The 24,166-nt window shown below is 41.4% G+C and overlaps 1 protein-coding gene across 4 annotated transcripts in view; it reads right to left on the bottom strand.

Annotated features, from left to right (window-relative positions):
* CACNA2D1 (calcium voltage-gated channel auxiliary subunit alpha2delta 1) overlaps window positions 1-24,166 on the bottom strand; it is a 683,143-nt gene that overhangs the window by 349,367 nt on the left and 309,610 nt on the right. For all 4 annotated transcript variants that reach the window (XM_073328631.1, XM_073328632.1, XM_073328633.1 and 1 more), the window contains exon 4: window positions 16,024-16,083. In XM_073328631.1, coding sequence (XP_073184732.1) covers window positions 16,024-16,083 — 60 coding nt within the window. The remainder of the gene's footprint in view (window positions 1-16,023; window positions 16,084-24,166) is intronic.

Here is a 24,166-nt window from a genome sequence, read left to right on the forward strand (position 1 = left end):
GCAATGCAGTACCACGTCTGCCAGCTCCCAGGAGACATATGGTGACGATTAGCTGAGCGGGCTCCATACTTGCTGTGGTATGGTGTCTGCACGGGTAACTCAAGAAAAAAGGCGCAAAATGATTGTCTGCCCTTGCTTTCACAGAAGGAGGGAGGGAAGGGGGGCCTGACGATGTGTACCCAGAACCACCCGCGACAATGTTTTAGCCCCATCGGGCATTGGGATTTCTACCCAGAATTCAAATGGGCGGCGGAGACTGCAGGAATTGTGGCATAGCTCCCGACAGTGCAATGCTCCGGAAGTCGACGGTTGCCTCGGTACTGTGGATACACTCCGCCGACTACATGCACTAAGAGCATTTGTGTGGGGACACACACAATCGACTGTATAAAAACGCTTTCTACAAAACTGACTTCTATAAATTTGACCTAATTTCGTAATGTAGACAAGGCCTAAGAAAGAATCACACAGGGCAGTTGTGAGTAACATAATTCAATGCACTCCTGGAAGGTGCTCAGATACTGAAGTGATGAGGACCAAATAACAAAGCTGAACAGAATAGAATAGAACCACTCATTTCCAACTCACCAGATGAGATGAACTATATGTCTCGTCTCTCAGCCCCTCAACAGCTAGAAGTGTCTACTTTAACCCAATTTGTAATTTCAGTCAGTGGAGATATGACATAGTATTTTTTAATAAAAAATTATGCAAAAAAGTGAACTTGAAAACAAATAACCCATGCATTTTTACGTAAGCTTATTTCAAAAGGACAGGGGGAAAACATTTAGTAGATTAATATTTTGATTAATGGAATTCAGTGCGGCTTGCTGCAGAACTAAAACAGAACTCAAAACACAATGCCTTTAAATGGATTTAAAAAAATCGTTCTAATTCCCAAATAAAACTTTTCATTTGAATAAACACAGTTTACTATTTAGACTTAGAACTATTAGCCTATAAATATTTACTTTTAATAATTGGGCCTCACCATTTGCAGCGCATACACTCAACTTCATCCTTTTCTCCTTTTTTTAAAAAAACTTTTGAATACTTCCTTGTCTTCTGAAACATATTCTGATTCAGATTTTAGTTTTCTTCCCAATTTAGTGTCAGATCTTTAAAGCATTATCTGTTAACAGCTTGAAATGTATACCTGGTGGGCGTAAATTTAATCAGTTCATTCAGGTGTGCATGCACTTCAGAGCTTGCCTTGAATTTAGCCGTATGAAGTGGAAATTCCTACTGTATTTTCCACTACATGCATCAGATGAAGTGGGTTTTAGCCCACAAGAGGTTATGCCCAAATAAATTTGTTAGTCTCTAAGATGCCATAAGTACTCCTCGTTTTGTTTTGTTTTGTTTTGTTTTTTTTGCTGATACAGACTAACACGGCTACCACTCTGAAATTTGTTTATTGTGTGTATCTTCTAGACTAATACATAGCCTTACTTCAACAGGCAGCTTTGCATATACACACACAGACTAATGTTTCATCATAATACATATATCTCATGAAATGTATTGTATTTTTCTGATATAATGAGTTATTTTTTATATATTTGAATGATTCAAAAGTAGGGTGAAAAATCAGAAAAAAACCTATATAAGCACCCCGACTTTCACAATAAGCTAAAAATCAAGCTAATCCCATTTCAAAACCAGGCCAAAACAAGCCAATCCCTAAGAACCCCAACACTCTACGTGACTAGATCCCCCCGGGCTGCAGTCTGGGACTGTGGTGGGCCCGTTGTGCACCCCTGACTCCGTCCCCTGCTTGCCCCTTCCCCCTGCTTGCCCTCCCTTGTCCCACGATCAGAAAAAAGAAGCAAAAAACTAGCCAACAAGCAACTCATGAGCCAATTAAGCCACAAACAAGCACTATTTCTGTGTTCTGAGTTTGGCATGTCTGCTAATAATACTTTTTGTAAAACCCAGGATTTTTTTGGTAAAAATAGGTTTAAGCTGAAAACAAAGAGGCTTAGGTATATACCCTAAGATACTGGTGTAGTTGTACTCTGTTTGCTTCACCATCTACCCTGCTATTTATACCCATGCTAGCTGAGCATGTAGTGTGTATACTCTACACACCACACTAAGTGTCAATTTACCCTAACATTTGTTTGGGAAGCAGCTTGGTCTAACGGAAGACTGTGCATAGAAACAGACGGCAGGAACTCCTATTTCTCAGTCTTGGCTTTGCCAATTTCTATGTGGCTTTGGACAAATCCCTTAACTTCTGTGTCTTGGTTGCTCCTTCTGTAAAATTGGGGAGAGTCAATCCTATGATCTGCCTTATACGGAATCCACCATCCAAAGTCAACATTTGCTCACAGCTATTACACAGCAATGCCACTACATTTCCCTACATTTCAAATAGGAATCAACTACAACAAGTCATACAACTCTTTTTGGTAATTACTGTAATTTTTAGGTTTTAAATGTCCCTCTTTTTGTTCAGGTGACTCTCATTTCAAGAAATATCACTCATTTTTGTCCCAAAGCTGTCAGTGTTCCACACAAACGTAGCTTTGGCACACTTTTATCGCTGAAAATTATTTACATCAGAAATAAAGAACCATGACAACACGTTTATAGATAATTTTTCACCCACAATAAATTAATCTTACACTATTTTAAGTTTTCTGAAGGAACATCTGTGTGTACCTTGGGTCTGTCACACACTGTGTTGCATACTTAAGCTTTGTCATGTTGACCACTGCAGATGTGTTGTGAGCAGAAATTGGTGCATATTTATTTAGCAATATGTGCCAAATAATAATGGTAATGGTCATCAGAGGAAATCCTCATTCAGATTCATTACATTTCATTTGGAGTCCACCAACTACCACTGACATTAATGAATGTTGAATCAGACTATAATCCCTATCTGGAATATGTTGTTTTTCAAGAAGTATAAATTAAATTAAAAAAGTCACGTCTCATTATAGAATAAGCATGTCTGCATGGGAAGATATAATAGTATAACTATGCTAGGAAGTTTCCCTGTGTAGACAAGCAATTCATTTTTTGTGTGTTTTTCCCTTGTCTTGTGGTTTCCTACTATTGTCAGTTTTCCTTCTGTTTCTTCTTTGACCACATAACATGCACATTTCTATTATTTTTAAGCAAGTAATGTAATCACATACAAAATGTTGTTCTGTACCCTCCTATCATTTTATCTGAAGGCCATCCTGCTCTAACACTATATTCCCTTGCATTGCCCTGCATGAATGTAAAGTACTATGGGCACTTCTCATACAGAAGAGAAGAAAGTCTTCCTAAAAGCAAAGCACTTGCCTTAAAATAGAACTTCCCCCCTTATAGAAACATTAGATTTCATAAGTGAAAAATGTGGCATCAAGCAGCTTGATACATCTTTTCTTTTCTCTTTATTTTTGTTCTTTATTACAGAATGGACTCCTTTATTTTGTTAGCTCAGGTCAGCTTTGATTGCTTTTAATCAGTACATTGTGTACATAGCAGTCTTGGGTCGACTCCAGCTGCTCCCCCCTTTTTCATTCGTATGACATTTTGTAATATTAGTGCCAATGCCATTTTCAGATTGAAGTAATCACTTAAAAGGAAGGTCACCTTCATTGTACAATCCCAGTAATAAAGGCACAGTCATTTTTGCAAAATATCACCTATTCATTACTATTAGTATTTACAGTTATTTAAATATTGGCTTAGTATATGTCTAATGGCCAAGTGTTCCCCAACTGTGGGAAAAAGAAGAAAAGGAGGAAAAAAATTCCAATAAAATCTCAAACAAAGTTCTTCTTTTGAGTTTCCTCTGCATCCTCCCCTCTAAGAGGAGGAGTCTGTAGCCTTGTGCAGTGGAAGATACCTGAAAAACAGGAGGCAAACACACAGATTCAGGTCCTTCTGTGACAATTTTAGGAGTATCATGCCTCTATGCACCTCCTAAAGACTGCAGAGGGATGAGCTCAATTTAGATTAATTATTTGTATTATTCGAGTTCTAAATGTGAGGAGGGTCCATTTTGGTTAACGTACGAAAGATTTTTTTAAAAAATAATTTCATATTTACCATTAAAAATTAAATATGATTTATGAACAAGTCATCAAATGGAAAATGCATAATAATTTGAATGTATAACACACACACACACACACACACACACACCACAGCTAGAGCCAGTTCCTCAATTAGATGGCACAGCTTTATACTTGTGGATTTATACCCAAATGGATGGCACAGATTTATGCCTGTGTATCTAAATGCAAGATTGTATTTAGCTATGACATTCTGAGTACCTTTCCCAGACCTGAAGAAGAACTCTGTGTAGCTCAAAAGTCTCTCTCTCCCTCTTACCATCAGAATTGGTCCAATAAAAGATATTACCTCAACCACCTTGTCTCACAGAAAAGTGTGTCATTCCTTCAGAGGCACAATATCACTTTCACAAAAGTCACAGAAAAGAGCCACAATCTTACCTCACTTGTTTAACTTCCATGAAAGTCAGAGGCACAGCATAAAAGGCATAGAAGGATACGAACCAACCTCCAATGTAAAATGTTTTTGTTAACAGTGGGTATCCAGTAGATCTTCTGTTTATAGTTTTAAGTGCATTTTAAAGTCATGCCTGAGTGGGAATACCATTTACTTTTGGATTGTGTATTTTACTTGAGATTACTGGAGAGATATGAAATACTTGCCATCTTTAGCGGTGATATGAGCCGGTAGCCTTGGAACATCAGCTCTTGACATTCCTTATGTGTACATACTGTGGTAAAAAAGGCATTTTTCATTTCTTGGGTCATTAGATTTTCAGATTATTGCCATATTTTGCATTATAGTATCTCCATCAAGGGCTTCAAACTTTAAAATATTAAACCTCACAACTACCCTACTATACAGATTCCATCAATATTACAATCTTCTTTTCTCTCTCTACACAGAGGAAAGTGAGGCACAGACAGGTTAAATATTTGTTTTAGGCCACACAAAAAGTCTGTGACATATGGAGAAAAATATGAGCCTCTACAATGTAGGGCTGGAATGGACCTCAAGAAGTCATCAAATCCAGCTCCCTGTGCTGAGGCAGGACCAAGTATGGGAACTTTTAAGTTGCAGCCAACATTAGGCCTGCACTGCCCTGCAATCTAGAGAGAGAAGATGAAAACAAACATTTGATTGGGAAAAAAACCTCATCAATTCTACTGCCCTCAAAATCTCAAAGCAAATCTATTTCCAGTTTCAAATAAATTTGGTTATTTCCCTCTTCTATCCTCCCCCTCCATCCCCAATTATTCTGCAGTTCTGGGCACTTCTGGGCAGATTCCAGACTTCTTGAAACAGAATTGCCAAATTGAAAAAATGTTTATGGGGAAGGAGATTGTTGGGTTTTTCTTTTTTGGGCGGTGGTTGCTTGGTTGCTTGTTTTTAAAATATTGCATGAGTTGGGAAGGAGAAAATATTGAAATTCTCACAAAAAAATCATATCCTTTAAAGATTTTTCAACTCAGTTTGCAGATCCAGGAGGTAATTCATAGTTTGGATACTTCTCAAATATCCAAGCTATTCAAACTGAACTGAATCTCCAAACCTTTTAAAGTGTGCTTCCATTCTCAAAAGTATCTATGTCAAAATGTCAACTTGTTACTTAACTGACTGGTTCCTTGTGTATATTTAGAGATATATGTGTTTATTCTAGTGAAGACAAAAGTATGTTGTTACTGCTTTTCTCCTATTAGCAGTGCAAAAGCACTGCAGCTGAGTGAACTAATTTTCTCCCTTCTCACACAGCAACAGATTTGTTAACTAAATTCCAAATGAAGATAATGGGGTTGAACGGATGTAACTGGTGGTCTCATTTGACCTGCAGGACCTTCTTTAGTAATGATGATGCACAAGAATAAAAAGAAATCCATCTTGATGCTGGATCACACTAGCATGGCTTGCATTAATGGGAAAAAATATTTATTTTTAAAGTAACATTTGATTTGGAAATTGAGAAACAATACAAATGGAATCCCACAATGCCATTTTAGAGTTACTTTGGGTACTAAAACTGCACTTTAAGAATCACTTATCACGAACTTAAAGTGGCTACTAAATCTGTCATTGGAATGTCGTATGGACAAAAAAAATAATTAGTCATATAATGGTGTTACCAAGTCATTGAAGACTCTTGGAAAAATAGTACTAAGAAGGCAGCAACTGCTGGAAGCATCTCTTACCAGTACAGTAGGTTCTTTAAACTAAGCTAGAAAACCTGCAAAGTGCTAATAAATTGGGTACAACAGTACCTTTTGCTTTTAATTAGATGTTTGTTCAGAAACCACATTAAACAATCATATCCAAAGAAGGTGATAATGCACATGTGTTTTCTCCAGTGATGTCTAAAAGATGAGAAGATTTAAATTACACTGAGCCCAGCCATCTCCCACCCCTATCAGAAACAGCACAAATTTTAATTAGCTGCATGATCAATATGTATAGATGGTATGTGATGTCTGTCCACACTTTAATTTTTTCAGATAAAGTGAGGTGTTTGAAAGATAAAATGACTATCTCCTCACCCTAAAAGCTTTCCTGGCACCATCCTTACCAGTGAATTTTCTCTTTTGGATGGATATAATTTTTAAAGTGATTTATATTAAAATGTTAAACTTCCACAATGAAGTTAAGCATGTAAAGAGGCACCAAAATACAAAGACTCAAGAGGTATATTAGAAAATGGGATATGTCAGATTCACCACTTCTCAAAGGTATTTTTAGGGACCATAAACTCTTCTTTTCCCACCTGAAGCAATGCAGAGTTTGTTGAGGAGCTTCCTACAGTACTAGCAACTCTCAAAGAGTATACCTGAAGAGCACTGAGGTCAAAATTAAAGGACTAAATCTTCATCTATCACAGTCCCATTGAGCCACTGAAATCAATGGAAATACCACAATTTGCACCAGCTGATAATCTTATACCAGGGGTCTCAAACACGTGGCCCACAGGCCGAGTTATTTCCTGCAGCCCGCCACAGCTCCCCTCACCCCCACCCCCTCGCCTCCGTGCCCCCCGAGCATGCCAAATCTCCGTTCCTCAACCTACCTCCCAGCACTTCCTTTGGCAGCAATTAGGACTTTCCAGAAGGGAGGAGGGAGGAGTGGGGACGTGGCGTGCTCAGGGGAGAAGGCAGAGAAGAGGCGGGGTCGGGGCCGGGATTTGGGGAAGGGGTTGGAATAGGGGCGGGGGGGAGGGGCAGAGACTTTGGGGAAGGGTTTGGAATGGGGGCAGGAAGGGGTGGGAAGAGGCGGGACCTCATGGAAGGGGAGGAGTGGGGGCAGGAACGAGGGCAGGTGGGGCTTTTGTGTCTTTGTATGAAAAGGTGCCAGTGATGCGGCCCTCGGGCCAATGTGCTAGTCCTCATGTGGCCCTTGTGGTGATTTGAGTTTGAGATCCCTGTCTTATGCTGTATTTTTCTACACTAAGAAAAATGCCATTTAACAAACATGCACAAGACATCAAGGAGACTTTGTTTTAGTCTGAATGGACAAATGGTAACAGAGTAAGAGCTCTAACATTCAATGGGGGAGTTGCATTGATGCTGGGTTGTCTATTGTTTGGGTATAAGAGCTGAATTTCCAAGTTAGGGGGCTCATACATTATAGCACCTTGAAACCATAGTTTACCAGTGGTAATACTGATGAATGATCCAAAGCCGTCAATAGATTTTTGCTTAGCTTTAGGATTTTATTATGTGTATTTGTGGTCTCAGTGTTCTAATAGCTACATCAAAAATCCACCCCATTGGGAGGCCCAGTACTTCAGTACGTGTGCTTAAGTATCTTTATTCTGATCTTACACTAGTATTGATCAGGAGTACCCATTTTGAAGTGAACCACCTTGAATGGTAAAAGCAGTATAAATTAGATCAGATAGTGCAAGAACTTCTGAGAATACTGAACGAAGCACTGGAGGATAAACCATAAGGAGTTGTTGCCATTCTCAGGGAGATAGAAATTAAAGAGAAAAAAGACTGTAAGTGATCTAGCGTAGAATTCTAGTATTTACTTTTCCAGGGATATAAGCAGGCTTTATTCTCTTCTTTCTTACCCCAGTCAAGAGCAATTCCACTGGAGTTCAGAGTTATTCTGGATTGACACCAATCTAATAGTTCAAAATCTGGACAAAGGGATTCACATATTTCTAAGTGAAAAAAATAGTGTAAGGAGAACCAAGCCCTTAGTATTTATCTCTCATGGCACATTTCTCTAGGCCAAATTTCAGTCTTGTCACATTCTCATAAAACATCTAAATTAAGAGCTCTATCTCCTTGCCAGTTGTTGCCATCCTACATAAAGGATGGTGAAACAGGTTCAAATACACTAGCAACTGAATTAAAACTGATTGTTTTTTTGTTGTTTTTTTTTAATTTGGAAGACATTTCAGTTAACTTAAGGGGAAAGAACAACAACTTAAGCTCAGTCCAGGTACTGACAGAAAGAGTGTAATTGAGATATTTCCTACCCAATTTAAAGCAAGCAGTACTGGAAATCTTCTTCCTGCAACACTTTGAGCCCATTTGCACAGACCCGAAAGGTTAGAACGATTCGGATAAGTATCAGAGAAACATCAGAACAATGTAAATGACTGCCTCATTTCAGCATGTTATGCTCCATTTTTATTTCTTCTCACCATCTCCATTATATGAGGCACAATTCCCGGAGTGGGAAGACCCCAAAGTGCACACACAGCTGACAGCAGAATTCCATTTTCCCATTATCGCAGTGAGATGTATGGCATGTCTCATTTAAATTATGCACAAATCAAAGATGTTTCACATAAGTGAAGGTAGCACAGGGCCCTTCAGAAGAAAACAAATTCTTTCTCCCTAAGACCATGACCATCTGTCTGTCAATTTAGATTAATCACACTGAGTTATCATCTCAATCACAAATATCTCAGAAGCACAGGGCCTGATCCAAAAACCACGGAAATCAACGGAAGTCTTCCCATTGATTTCAATAGGCTTTGGATCAGACCCTGGTGTGAAGACCTAGAAAAGACTGATACATAACAGCATGGGCCTGATTCTCCATTGCCTTGAACCATTTATGTTTTTAATCAGATTTCTCAACTCACCCCAGTGACAGAGTTTTCCACCTACTTTCCACCTGCAGTCACTGGGCTTAGTTCTCTATTCCCCTGCAGCTTGTGTAGCCATTTATATCAGTGAAAGTGGGCAGGAAATGGTACCAAATTGGAATTGTAGCATTTCCCACCTACTTTGCATTGGTGCAATCGACTATGCAAGATACTGAGCAACAGAGAAGCTGAACCACTTTGTATAAACACGAATGGCTACATGAGGTACAAATCAGCGAAGAACTGCACCCCATCTCTGTCTCTGATGTCTGATTTCTTTCCGCCATCTCAGAAGTTGAAAGATTAGGTTTGGCAACCTGCCTCTTTTAAGGCAGGCAATTAACAATACAATTGGTAGGATTTCCAGATGGGGTATTTTTAAGATACAACTTTTTTGGAGCTGACTCAGTGTTCATGAAAGATAACAGACAGCCCTGGAGACTGAAGTCTTCAATCCCTAGGAGAGGTCAAGCAAGGCAAGCTCTCGCTACTGCTCCCCTCTAATATGCGTCTACCCTGACCTAAAAGGATCACCTCTCATGGTAGGAGAATAGATTAATCTCAATGATCATTTCTATCCTTTGCCTCTCTGCTGAGCAACTTTTCATTACAGTTTTATGCAGCCAACCTTCTCTCTTCAAGAAAACTAAAAAGGTATGAAAATATATGATCCACAATAACATTTTTCAGAGTAACAGCCGTGTTAGTCTGTATTCGCAAAAAGAAAAGGAGTACTTGTGGCACCTTAGAGACTAACCAATTTATTTGAGCATGAGCTTTCGTGAGCTACAGCTCACTTCATCGGATGTAGCCCGCGAAAGCTCATGCTCAAATAAATTGGTTAGTCTCTAAGGTGCCACAAGTACTCCTTTTCTTTTTGCGAATAACATTTTTGTGACCTTTTCTCTGTGCTTCAAACATAAGCTCAACTGATACTCAAACTCTGACCTATTTTTAAATCATACCAAATATTATATCTGAAATATTAAGATACAGGGAATTAAGATGGTCCCTAAAGAGTCCAGAACAATACCATTGTTTAAAAGATAACACACACTGAAAGGAATTTTTAAGAGCCTCTTTTTACATGATAATTAATTCCTATAAGTCTTCATTGCAGTCTTGTGATATATAAGTGGATGCTAATAAGCAATGCAGAAAGACTCTGCTTGTTAAAATACAAAAGAGATATTCCTTATGTTTATACATGTGTAAATACAATTAATATTATGGGCCCGACTGGAAACAAAATTGCTTTAGCTAACAAACCATTGCAGTGCAATCAAATGTGACACCAAATGTAACTGTAAGAGATCCATTTGGGGAATCAAGCAATTATTTCAACACAGAACATGTCCACTCCACACACGCTTTTCCTTCTTTTTTAAAAAGCCTCTGAAATCCAGAAGAATAATTGGACTATTGTAAGTGACAAAAAATATCTTCTTTTCAGTCTTCAAAATCTCAAGAAATTCGGAGTAGCAACTGATGAGGTTTGGTCGATTTGATGGCTGCATTAATCTGAACTAATTTATAAGTACATTTTTTGTTCTCCAACTCTATATTCAACTAGGGAATTGTGTGCTGCCCGGAGTAAAGGAAATGGAGAAGGGCAGTGAATTAAGTGGGCTTTTTTTCTTTTTTCTCGTTATGTTCCTGCTGTTCAATATTTTGGATTCTTCTTTATAGTGTTCACATAGGTCTCAAGAGACCTAACACTTTCATAAGAGGCACATTGTATTTTATGGCCTTAAAGGTAACTGCAAATCAGATATATTTAATTGGCATTGTGTTTAATCAGAAAAATGATATTTTACAAACCAATATGTAATTAAAGCTGCCCTCCTTTACTCCAGAAAATATCCAGGATCTCTAATATTCCTTTGAAATGTTAAGGTACTTTTTCAGTAATTATTCCTACTGCCTCAATGTTAAATTATTGATGCAAGGCATTAAGAAGTTATTAGACTCTTTACAATAGTTAAAACTCTAAAGCATTCATGTTAAAATGGATTTTTAAAAGAAATTCTGTAAAAAATCATTTGGTTTCTATTATATTTATGATTTCTAAACATTCCTGTGTTATAAAGGTTTATTGGCAATGCTCCTGCATCTTAATAAAATTCTACTTACATACAGAAAAATTCACTTCACATAAACCCAGAGTGTTTCGGCTCTATAGTTCTGATCCATTGCCCACTGAAGCCAGTAGAAATATCCATTGGCTTCAGTTGGCTTTGGATCAGTCTCTATGAAGGCTGAATCCCAGATGGGGAGATCCACTCTCAGACACAAGATGCTGGGCTTGTCATGCAGCCCCTCCATCTGCTATTCCAGGCCATGGGCTGGAACAGTGACCACAGCCCCTCTGTGCTGGTAACTCAGAGCATCGGGGGCAACTGGATCTATGTAAGGGCCCAGTCCATATGCACATTCTTAACTTTAATCACATAAGAAGTCCACTGAATTCAGCATGCCAGCCCTCTGCCACAGATGTGAAGTTCATCCATAATACATATCCACAATTAATTTATATTCAGTGCATTATGTTTCATTCATCATTTTCTAAATTTTAACTCTTTTATTAGGCTGTGCTCACCTCACCAAGTCACTAGAAAATGTTGCAGATTTCAGTTTGTGTTTATGGTGCTATATAAAATACATTTATTAAATACTAAATAGCTACCCAGTGCATTTATTTAAGGAAAATTCCAAAGTGATGAGAATGTCACGAGAATACATTGTGTAGTGTTGACATAGACTCATTACAGCTTCCAGGAGATTACTGAACCTGAAATGCTTTGCAGTCTGTATGTATGGTCTCATCCTTGCACATCATAACCCCACAATCAGTTCAGTGGAAGTGGGTCTTGCCCACATGCTCAAAGTCTAACTGATCGCCATATTTGAGGTCGGGAAGGAATTTTCCCTGGGGTCAGATTGGCAAAGATCCTGGGGTGGGGGGGGGGGTTGCCTTCCTCTGGATCATGGGGCATGGGTCACTTGCAGGTTTAAATGAGTGTAAATGGTGGATTCTCTGTAACTTGAAGTCTTTAAATCATGATTTGAGGACTTCAATAACTCAGCCAGAGGCTAAGGGTCTATTACAGGAGTGGATGGGTGAGGTTCTGTGGCTAGAAATGTGCAGGAGACAGACTAGATGATCATGATGGTCCCTTCTGGCCTTGAACCCTATGAATCTATGAGTTAGGTTAACACAGGATGCAGGTTTGGGCCTTTAGGGCCTGATTGAAAGACCACTGACATCAGTGAAAAGACCCACCCTGAATTCAGTGGGCAATGGATTGGGTCTTAAGGTTGTGGCAGAATTGGGTTGTGGCAGAATTGGGTTCCCTCTAAAATACCAAACTTAACCCTCTGCTTCAAGTTGTTCTTTTCTAACTCTACCTTGCTAACTCAGGGTTGAAAACATAACCCTTCCCCTTTGTTTACACAGTTCACTGAGAAAATGTTAGTTCTTTACCGGCTCTAGGCCACATCACCCTCTACTTACTCCATAGTCTCCATTTTCTTAAACAGTGTGACAAATCCAGTGTATACCACCATGCAATCCCAGCAAAGTCTGTCTCTTCTGTCAGAAGCTTCCCTTTCTGAAGTAGGTTAGCTCTTATACTTGCCGTAGCCCTAAATAGTCACTTTTGTGTAGTTTGTTTGAACACCAAACACTTGAATCATAACTTTCCAGATGCCAGGTAGGTTTGTTATTGATACATCCCCTGACATTGGGGGTGAGGGATGGAAGGAGAGGACTATCTCTCAAAGCAGTTCAAGTAAAATAAATATTGATCTGATGCTCTACTAAAATGTCCCAAACTCTGAGCTTTTGAGCACTGAAAAAAGTGAAGTTCATTTACTTTTTGCTTGCAGTTCTTGTGTAATAGTTCTCAATTTCAGCTGGAAAATAAAGCTAGAAACTAGAAATATTACAAGAAAGTCTTCTCTCATGGAACTAGAGATCATTAAAAATGAGGACCTTTTCATAAAGAAGAGTCTCTTTGTTTTCATCCAAATTTGAATTTCATCTACATTCTTCCTAACTATCCCCACCCCCAAAAAGTCAGAGAATTTTTACTAGCTCTACATGAAACTATCAGCAGAATTAACCAGAAAGTTTTGGGTAAGTTTGGATAAACTTTGCATTTTTAGAGTCTTATCTGAACTGAACCTTTGGAAATTTACCCCACACCAATTATTTTAGCATCATCTAATTAGCCAAGGATACTAGATCTCTGTCCCAGTTCAACTCTAGCTTACAGACAAAATCTTTGAACCTTAGTATATTTTGAACACTTTTGTTATGTAATTGTGCACAAATATTTACATTCAGAACCAGCTGTTACAACAGATGCTCTGACACTTTTTCTACTGGCACACTTCTCATACCTCTACACAGACCTCAGAACTTATGTCATGTCTTTTACCCTCGCTCCCCTCGGTTTCTTCCACTGAAATCAGCCAATATAGTCACTCTGTAAGAGTGAGCCTCCCGTGTAATATTGTGGGGGTTTTTTTGCCTGTTTTGTTTCTTCCCCCCTCCAAAACCCCGCAGGCTATCGTGCTACAATATGGCTGTCAAGATCATTGCAGATCATGAGCTAATTAAAATCAGCAATAGACTGTTTCCAAAAAAGCTTGTTTCTCTTGTGATTCATATGCATGGTGCTGAAGGGGCTTTAATAACCCAAAAGAAATAACTCCATCCAACAAGACACTATGAAACCACAAATACAATAAGAAGCAGAGTCCATTGAAAACCTTCTACAGTACAGTTTCTGCTTCCAAAACAGTCATTAGGAGAATGAATCTTGCAGTGAAACATAAGTTTATCAAAAAGATCTGTGTGCAAGCTAATTTGATCAGGCAGTTTCTAAAAAGTAGGCCAGAAGAGAAGAAAGATTACTTCTGGCTAAAATGGAACAAATTAAATTATAAGATGCTTAATACATTTATTCTCAATTTAATTGCATAACCTAATGTCAAGGTTATTATATTCTGCACAGTGTTCTCATCCTAACTCAAAACAGTAAAGCACAAGCTTGGTTTGCAGCTAATTTATTACAAATCCAACTGCAGACTCTTTTGGCCTAAAAGATATGCACAGATTGTGATTGCTTTAACTCTATAACTCCAGCCACTGCCTGAACTGTGTACATTAATATAAAATTACACTTAAAAAATTACTTTGCGATCTCTCCTGGGTGATGAATTCTGATGAGACCTGAAGGGAGTATGACAATCTGCATCTCTCCCATTGAAGGTGAAGGGCAAAAGAAAAAAAAGGAAAGCCTAGAGACAGTGCTAGCCAGGCACAAGTGCATAGTGTAGCAGTAAAAGAGTGCATGATCAAACATAGTATCTAAAACTATCCACCCCCTTGTGCACTGAGCCCACCAAAACTGCAGACTCTTGCCCATTAGTGATCCAGGCTCTTCTGAGCTAGTTACAGGATCTGAATTTGGCCAGAACCTAAGTCATATTTTTAACTGTGTGTGTATAAGTAGGGCCCTAGCAAATTCATGGCCATGAAATCACGTCACAGACCATGAAATCTGGTTTCCCCCTGTGAAATTTGGTCTTTTGTGTGCCTGTACACTATACTATACAGATTTCACGGGGGAGACCAGTGTTCCTCAAACTGGGGGTCCTGACCCAAAAGCGGGTTGCGGGGAGATTGCAAGGTTATTTTAGGGGGGTTGCGGTATTGCCACCCTTACTTCTGAGCTGCCTTCAGAGCTGGGTGGCCAGAGAGCAGCAGCTGTCGGCCGGGTGCCCAGCTCTGAAGGCAGCGCCCCAGCAGCAGCAGCACAGAAGCAAGGGTGGCAACGTCATACCCTGCCACCCTTACTTCTGCGCTGCTGCCTTCAGAGCTGGGCATCCAGAGAGTGGCGGCTGCTGACTGAGGGCCCAGCTCTGAAGGCAGCAGCACAGAAGTAAGGGTGGCAATACCGCACCATGCCCATGTGATGTAAGTTTGTGTTTGGGACAAAGGCTGTTCAAGTCACATGGTAGAGGATATAAAAAGGCAACTGCATCATCTCCATTTGGTCTTCAGTCCTGCTTCTCACCCCTGAAGTAACTTCTCTACAAACAGAAGCTTAGAACAAAGGACTGATAGACCCATCCAAGCTTTGTATGTGTTCCAAAGGGACTTTAGAAGCTAGAAAAATCACCAGTGCTCTAAGAACCTGATACATAGAACTTCAGAGTCCATATATGTATCTGATTGTTTTGACCATTTAACAACTCTCTTCTTGTTCTTTTCTTTTATAATAAACCTTTAGATTTAAATACCAAAGGATTGGCTGGCAGTGTGGCATTTGGGGTAAGATCCAAACTAATATTTATCTAGTAATGTGGCTGGTCCTTTGGGAATCAGAAGAACATTTAGTATAGTGAATAGAGTTTTAAGTAACTTCTCACTTTACTGGACCTATTTGCTGATTGGGAGCCAGAGACGGGAATGCAATAAAGGGGGGCTCTGTGATTTCTTTTTTCTAGCTTCTTTAGAACCAGTGTAGGGGATCAAGAGTACAGTTTTGTGGCTGGTCGGTGAGTCTAACTACAATGTTAACCATCAGTTTTGGGAGAATCTGCTTTCCTTTTTGCAGCCTGCCCTGCCCTTGGAATTTTCAATATGGGCTACCCTAGGCACCTTCAGTCACACCACTGTCCTACAGAAACTGATTTAACTCAAATGTATTCATTGTTCACTGCAAAGCAAATTAGCAGATGTAAAGCATAGATTTTTTTCCATCAGGCCCCATCCATGTTTTCAAGGGAACAGATCCCTGCTGACACAGCTATAGTGACAAGTTAAATTTGCAAGAATAGAGTGACAATTGTAAAGTGGGAAATTTTTGAAAAGGTAGATGAGGGGAAAAGTGAAAACTTACCCCAAACTCATCCCTCCACTGATGCGATTTTTGAAATGTCTCTGCTTTTGTTGCAAGGTTCTGAGGAAAAAGAAAAAGACATCAATTTGGTGTTTTCAATACTTGTCTTAATATAATGATGCTTGTAAACAATGGTCATTATAGGAATGCCTATTTTTCTAACCCACATAACAGCTAGCTGCATAACCGTATTAATATGACACTGAGGTGTAACAGGTGGTAGGCCAGTTTCAGTTTATAGTTTCTTAAATTTCTTATTTATTTATTTTTTGTGGGGACACTAAACTTATGAACAAATATGAGAGATCACTGTGAAGACTTTTAAAGATGCCCGTCTACAAGTGGGATGTACTCAATATATTGGACCCTCTGCTGCACATCCAGTTGAATCCACAGGGTGAAGATCAGGACACCTGTATAAAGCCCAAGAAATAATGCTTTACTCAGGTTGTTCACCTGCAGTGGTGTGTGAGAAACAGATAATGTGCAGTTTCTCCAGCCTGCGGGAATGACACTGGGCTTCAGAAAAGAGGCATTGCCATACTGGATATTAATGATCTTCCACCTCATCTCTTCTAGGCTGCTAGCTCAGCCTGTAGACTTGAACAGCAACTGCTGTTTCAGTGAGGTTTCCAAGTCATTTTCATCTGCCTAATACCAATTACTATTACAAGCATTTATTTGTAACCCATCACGGTGGTGACATAGATATCAAAAGACAGTCTGAGCTATTACAGATCATGACATGATTAAGTTGCCTCCTTCATAGGCCCCACTTTGTGTTTCATCTCCTTTCCTGCCTAGTCACTGTAAAGCTTGTCTGTCTCACCAACAGAAGTTGGTCCAATAAAAGATATTACCACTCCCACCCTGTGTCTCTAATATCCTGGGACCAACACAGCCATCACAACCCTGCATATTCACTGTAAAGTAATTTGCATGTGAATTGCCCCTCTCTAAATCAAAGAATTCTTTCACCCAAAATTTCAGAAATCCAACACTGGTGGTAAAGCTCTCATCAACCCCATCTCTCTTTGGTGCTCAACTCACATATATTTACCTAACGGGTAAAGCTGAATTCCTAATCAAATCCATCAGGAAACACAACACGGGAGCCACAGTACTAGAGCAAGTCTCTGACCCTATCTCGTTTGTTGTCCTCCCTGTGGCCGTAACCAGTCCCTGATAAATCAGCAGGCTAGAACAATAAACTATTTATACAAACATAATGACCTTAGCCAATGTAATCAATGTATGACCACTGGGGCAGATCATTCTCTGTAGCATGAAGATTGACATCCCGTGTTACTTTTTAACCGAGAGACTGTAAATGTAACTGTTTTTTCCTCATACATGTAAATATATTATTTTTTTATCTCATTACGTTATTTACTTCTTTCTTCTCCTTATTAAGTGATATTTCTATAGGTGGATATACACTCTCTTTATATATATTTAATGTATTTATTTAAATGTGTTGCCTTTCAATTTCATTATGCAGTAAGGGTCATGGTGAAGGAAGAATGTCTGTCCCTTCTGATTCTTCTTGTGTCAAAACATTATAATCCTTTTCATTTATTTTTCATTTTAAAAACCTCCTCATACATAATTCCCAAGCCTTTTCTGGTTCCCCTCTCTAGACATTTCCCTTTTTTCGGCTATACTCTGAGATGAGTAACTACAAAATTAATACTCAATTGAGTAAAAGCACACCATATATTTTAAAAATGCCATTATATTTTCTGCTGTTCCTTTTGCTCACCCACACATGGTAATCACTAGATAGACTGCCCTGAGCACATGCTGACCATAACTACTCCAACTTTTTCTTGAGAGGTTCTAGCTAATTCATAACCAGTGTTTCTGAAAAAGTTTCTTTCCCTAACATGCATTCCCTTGCACTTATCACCATCAATTTAATCTGCCATTATGTTACCCAATCACTAAGATTTATTAGATCCTGGAAATAATGTGTTGGTGAGCATATGTTTCTGCATAAATTTTACCACCTAAATACTTACCTCACATTATAGGTGGGGCTAATGGCACCGCCTATTAATGTTGCCAGACACGTCCCACTGTAAGGCCACGGTTTCAGTTGTTTATCATCTAAACAGCCATTTAACAGCCAGATTTTAACTGTTTGGGCTAAATGTTTCCATGCCCAGGTTCCTGTCTCAGGCAGATATTTTCTTTTAAAGAATATGTCACCCAAAATGCTAAAGCCATTTCCAAGAATAAGCATAACTAGTTTTGCCCATATTAAAAAATTCTAGTGACCTTTGCTTTGAAAAGCTCTAATGTTCCCATGCTCAGAAATCTGACAGAAGAGTGGCCTTTTCCCAACCCTATGAAAATCTGTCAATATATGGCCAAGTTACAAGCCTCTAGGAGGGAAGGGGGTGGGCAGTGTGGAGAAACAGTTCACACATGCTCAATAAAGACTGGCTAGAGCTGTGCGGCTAATACGTTCTGATGATTCCATCTGCACCAAGCATGCTCCAGGCCAGGGCTAAGCAGGAAATTATCTGCAATTACAGCTCTGGGCTGCTACAAGCTGGGTGGGGACAGGCTGGCACCAGAACTAAAAGCAGGGAGATTTTCTTTCCGGTGCTCTCAATCTCCCCATGCTGGTGTCCAGGCAGCAGGGAGGAGTAAGCTTCCTGATTGGAATGCACAGGTACCTACTGACATTTCCTACGTTTTGAGGACTCGACTTTGCAGCCTTAATAGCGTTCTTTTAATGTAACTTTGGTTTGGTTTTTTTGTGTGTATTTGTTTGGGGTTGGGGTGAGGGTGAGACAGAGATATAGATATATATGTCTCATGAAATTCCTCGCACAATCTGTGGAGAACTCCCACTACGAACTGCTTTAGCACCCTCTCTTTAAATTCATCTTCAGACTTTGTAATGAAAGTCAGACGTCAGGGAAACAGCAAAGGAAGCACACAAGGATATCAACAAACACATTTCCGTATGTTTATTGCACAGAACACACCTTTCTAACAGGCCTTTGTTACAAGGAAAAGGTAATTCAAAGACCTATCCTTCATTTTAATATCCAACTCAGGCAAAACAGTGTAAAGGAGGTATGTTATTAGAGATATGTTGTTAGAGGGAAGAAATGGGGCTAGATGGCTCAGGGGATTGATAACAGGATTCTAAAACTCTCTGATTTTAGTAATCTATTTGAATCTAGTTAAGATCAATAGTGAATAAAATTAATTACCCTCTGATGACATCTTGGTCACTATGGGACAGATCCAAAGTCAGTTAAAGTCAATGGAAAGATCCCCATTGACTACAATAGGCTTTGGATCAAATCTTATGTGAAATGAATTGATAGTGTCCATTTTATTGCCAGTTGACCGATAACAACAATAGTTTTATAATGTGTAAATCGTCAATTTTTTGTTTGCAGTCTCAGCCAAGAGGCTGAGACCTGAATGATCACCATCCTGCTGGTGGTGCCTTTAGAAACGAGTTTGGCCACAGCGGTTGGTGGGAGGCTAAGGGCTTGGCTGCACATATGAGTTAGAGCGCATTAAAGGAGCCCCAGGCGCACTAGCTGACTACCTGTCCACACTGGCAAGGCACGCAGAGAGCTCTGACTCCGTGACTAGAGCGCTCCTGGTACTCTACCTCGGCAAGTGGAATAACATTTGGTGTGCCCCTGCTGGGGCACCGTGACGCCAGTGTGGATGCCCAGTCTGTTAGTACACTCTAATCGGCCTCCAGAAGTGTCCCATAATGCCTGTTCTAGCCACTTTGGTCATCATTTTGAACTCTACTGCCCTGCCGTCAGGTGACCAACCATCAGACCAGCCCTTTAAATTCTCTGGGAATTTTGACAATCCCCTTCCTGTTTGCTCAGCCAGGCGTGGAGTGCTCTCAGTGAATCTTTCCAGGTGACCATGCCTCCATGTACCAGGCGTTCCCCAGTATGGAGCAATGGCGAGGTGCTGGACGTCATCAGTATTTCGGGGAGGAAGCTGTCCAGTCCCAGCTGTGCTCCAGCCGTAGGAATTACAATACCTTTGTGCAGAAATCAAGGGACATAATGGAAAGGGACCATGACTGGGACACACTGCAGTACAGGATTAAAGTGAAGGAGCTGCAGAATGCCTACCACAAAGCCTGTGAGGCAAACTGCCGCTCCGGTGCTGCCTCTGAGACCTGCCATTTCTACAAAGAGCTGGACACAATACTTGGGGGCGACCCCACCTCCATTCCGAGGACCACCATGGACACTTCAGAGCCCAGTGTAACAAGGCAGGAGGCGGAGGAGCAAAGCGGGAGCGAGGGTGCTGAGGCGGAGGAAGACACCCCGGAATCCCTAGATGCATGCAGCCAGGAGCTGTTCTCAAGATAGGAGTAAGGTAGCCAGTTGCGGCGGCCAGTGCTTGGGGAAGGACAAACACCAGAGGAGGTTCCCGGTAAGTGGCTTTTATTTTGGGAAGGAAGCTATACTGTGCAGGCTCTTGGGGCTAGGAAGGTTAGGGTTGCATGCATGCCTAGATGCAGAATAGGGCATTGATGTGCTCTCTCACATCATGGTAATTGGCCTCAGTGATCTCTTCAAAGGTCTCATCCAGAACTTAGGCAATCCACTTGCACAGGTTTCTCGAGAGAGCACTGTGATCCTTGTCAAGGCTAACTTGTCTGCGCCACTGTGCCGTGAGGGGTGGGGGGACCCTTGCTGCACACAGGCAAGCTGCATATGGGCTGGGGCGGAAGCCACATTGCAGTAGAAGACCCTCCCTTGTTTCCCAGGTCACCCTCAGCAGCGAGATATCTTCCAGAACAAACTCCTGTGGAAAATGTGGGGACAGTGTTCAGTATAGGAGCCCCCTGCTGCTGTTGGCTCTCCCCAAGGCACAGAAACTCAGAGGACAGTATAGCCGTGAAACAATCAGTCATGCTTGACCCTGTGCTTACTCACCATTTTGGGGCTCCCATGGGTTATGTGCGCTCGCTTTGGGTTGGGCAAATTACGCTCTTGTGTAGACTGTGCTTGCCTTTAAGAATGGGAGAATCATTGCTCTGTCTGGGGTGAACAATGCTGCCTCTGTTAAGTGTTTCATTTTGCCTTTACAGATGCAACCTTGAGATCTCAGCCGTCCGTGTTATCACTGGCTGAAAGACTCCAAAGAATCAGAAAGAGGCCACGTAGAAGCAAGGAAGACATGGTGCATGAAGTAATGCAGCATTCAAGTCATGAAAATCAAAAAGTGCAGGAGTGGCAGGACAGTGAAAGGAGGATCCGCCAGCAGAATGAGGAGCGCCGGCACAAGAATGCAGTGCTCCAGCAGCAAAGCATGCATCAGCTGATAAACATAATGGAGCGTCAAGCGGACTCAATCCAGGAACTCGTAGCCATACAGGTGGAGCACTACTGTGCCCGACCACCCCTGCAGCCATTGTCCCAAAACTCTTTCCCTTGTGCCCCCATGTCACCTCCAACCCACTTTCCCCAACATTCAGGTTCTTACTGCCACCAGCTGCCTCCAAAATCTGTAGTGTCACCACCCAGCCCTGAAGACTACGACCCTTACCCTCTGCACTCAACCCTCATCACCATGCAGTATAGCCATCCTGAAGTGCAGCACTCATTGCACAGCACTCCAGAGAGGAAGGCTGAGTATGATAACAGGACATATGCAAATCTGTGATTATACTGTTCCCCACCCCACCTCCTTGCCCTTTCTGTTTCCCAAGCAGTTGTGTTTCTTTTCAATAAATGAATTTTCTTTTCAATAAATGGATTTTTTGGCTTTGAAAACATTCTGTATTATTGCATAAAGTAAAAGATACCTTAGCCCAGGAAAGCAACAGGCACCGCAAGTCAGCGTAGCAAACACAGAATCCTACTAACATTGGAATCACTGCACTTCACTCCTGTGCAGGGCACCAGACATTACTGGTGGCTTTCAGCCTCAAATTGCTCCCTCAAGGCATCCCTAACCCTTGCAGCCCTGAGCAGGGCCCCTCTAATAGCCCTTCTCTCTGGCTGTTCAAATTCAGCCTCCAGGTGTTGAACCTCCGAGTTCCATGCCTGAGTGAATCATTCACCCTTTGCTTCACACATGTTATGGAGGGTACAGCACGCAGATATAACTGTGGGGATGCTGTCATCAGCCAGGCCCAGCTTCCCATACAGAGAGTGTCAGCGGCCCTTGAAACAGCCAAAAACACACTCCACAGTCATTCTGCACCAGCTCAGCCTGTTGTTGAACTGCTCCTTGCTGCTGTCAATGCTCCCTGTGTAGGGTTTCATGAGATATGGCATTAAAAGATAAGCAGGGTCTCCAAGGATCACAATGGGCATTTTGACTTCCCCTAAGGTGATCTTCTGGTCTGGGAAAAAAGTCCCTGCTTGCAGCTTCCTGAACAGGAAAGTGTTCCAAAAGACGCATGCGTCTTGCACCTTTCCAGGCCAGCCTGCGTTAATGTCAATGAAACGCTCACGGTGATCCACAAGCACCTGGAGAACCGTAGAGAAATATCCCTTCCGATTAACATACTCCGAGGCTAGGTGGGCTGGTGCCAGAATTGGAATATGCATTCCATCTATCGCCCCTCTGCAGTTAGGGAAACCCATTTGTGTAAAGCCATTCACAATGTCATGGACGTTATCCAGATTCACGGTCCTTCTGAGCAGGATGTGATTAATGGCCCTGCAAACTTGCATCAACACAATTCCAACGGTCGACTTTCCCACTCCAAACCAGTTACCGACCGATTGTTAGCTGTCTGGAGTTGCCAGCTTCCAGATTGCAAGAGCCACCTGCTTCTCCACCTTCAGGGCAGCTCTCAATCTCGTGTCCTTGTGCCACAGGGTGCGGGCGAGCTCATCACACAGTCCCAAGGAAGTGACTTTTCTCATCCGAAAGTTCTGCAGCCACTGCTCATCATCCCAGACTTGCATGACGATGTGATCCCATCACTCAGTGCTTGTTTCCCGAGCCCAAAAGCCGTGTTCCACGGTGGTGAGCATGCCCATGAATGCCACAAGCAAACTCGTATCATATGCGTTACTCGAGTCGATATCGTCGGAGCCCTCACTGTCACTTTGGATCATAAGGAATAACTCGACTGCCAAACGTGACGTGCTGGTGAGACTCGTCAGCATACTCCTCAGCTGTTCGGGCTCCATTCCCGCAAACCGAGAGGGAAGACAGAGCGCGCAGTACAAAAAAAGTTGAAAGATGGCGCCAAATGTGGACGGAAGCACAGGGATCGCTGGGATGCGAACTGATGCATCAAGGGGCGTTGGGACAGGACCCAGAATGCCCCGCACCTCCCGCCCCCTTCCCACAAGCCACAGCGCCAGAATAGGAAGAGGTGCTCTGTGGGATAGCTGCCCATAATGCACCACTCCCAATGCTGCTGCAAGTGCCGCAAATGTGGCCATGCCAGTGCACTTGCAGCTGTCACTGTGGACAGACTGCAGCGCTTTCCCTACTGCGCTCTCCGAAGGCGGGTTTAACTCAAAGCGCTCTACATCCGCAAGTGTAACCATGTCCTAATAAGACGCTTCCATTGGTGCTGTCAGTGTTGGACTAGCACTGTGGAGAAAGGAAGTCAAACTCCAGGACTGGCAGGCTGGCACGCTTCACAAGCACTGCATTCATTTTATCTCATTATTATTATTTACTTGCAATCATCCTATAAACAATGTCAGAGCCTAGCCTGTTCCACTGCCAAAGAAGAGCTGTGCCCACTCTACTGTGTTAGGCAATTCAAACTATTCATAGCTAATAGGAAATTACTGATGTCTTATCAGCATTTCCACCCACAATTACCTTCCAACTGGCCAACTTCCATGTTTGCAAAACAAAAACAATTCCATTATAACATGATGCATTATGCTGGGACAAAGCATGGCCTGCCCCCATACAACTCATTAAATTAATTCATTACCTCAAATACCTCAGTGTGATAATGCACTGGCATAATGCAATGGGATGGGGATTTATAAATCCCCATTTCTTTACTTGATACAGCCAGTTCTGCAACAAATTGTAGAGGATGTGCTCTAATGAGCGATAGCTGGTTAAGCCATGTTTCATAATAATATTGCAAAGCGGACATAGTGTGACATCACTGCACAAAACTATACAACACAGATATTTATTTGTA

Source organism: Lepidochelys kempii, chromosome 1, assembly GCF_965140265.1.
Source record: "Lepidochelys kempii isolate rLepKem1 chromosome 1, rLepKem1.hap2, whole genome shotgun sequence".
NCBI lineage: Eukaryota > Metazoa > Chordata > Testudines > Cheloniidae > Lepidochelys > Lepidochelys kempii.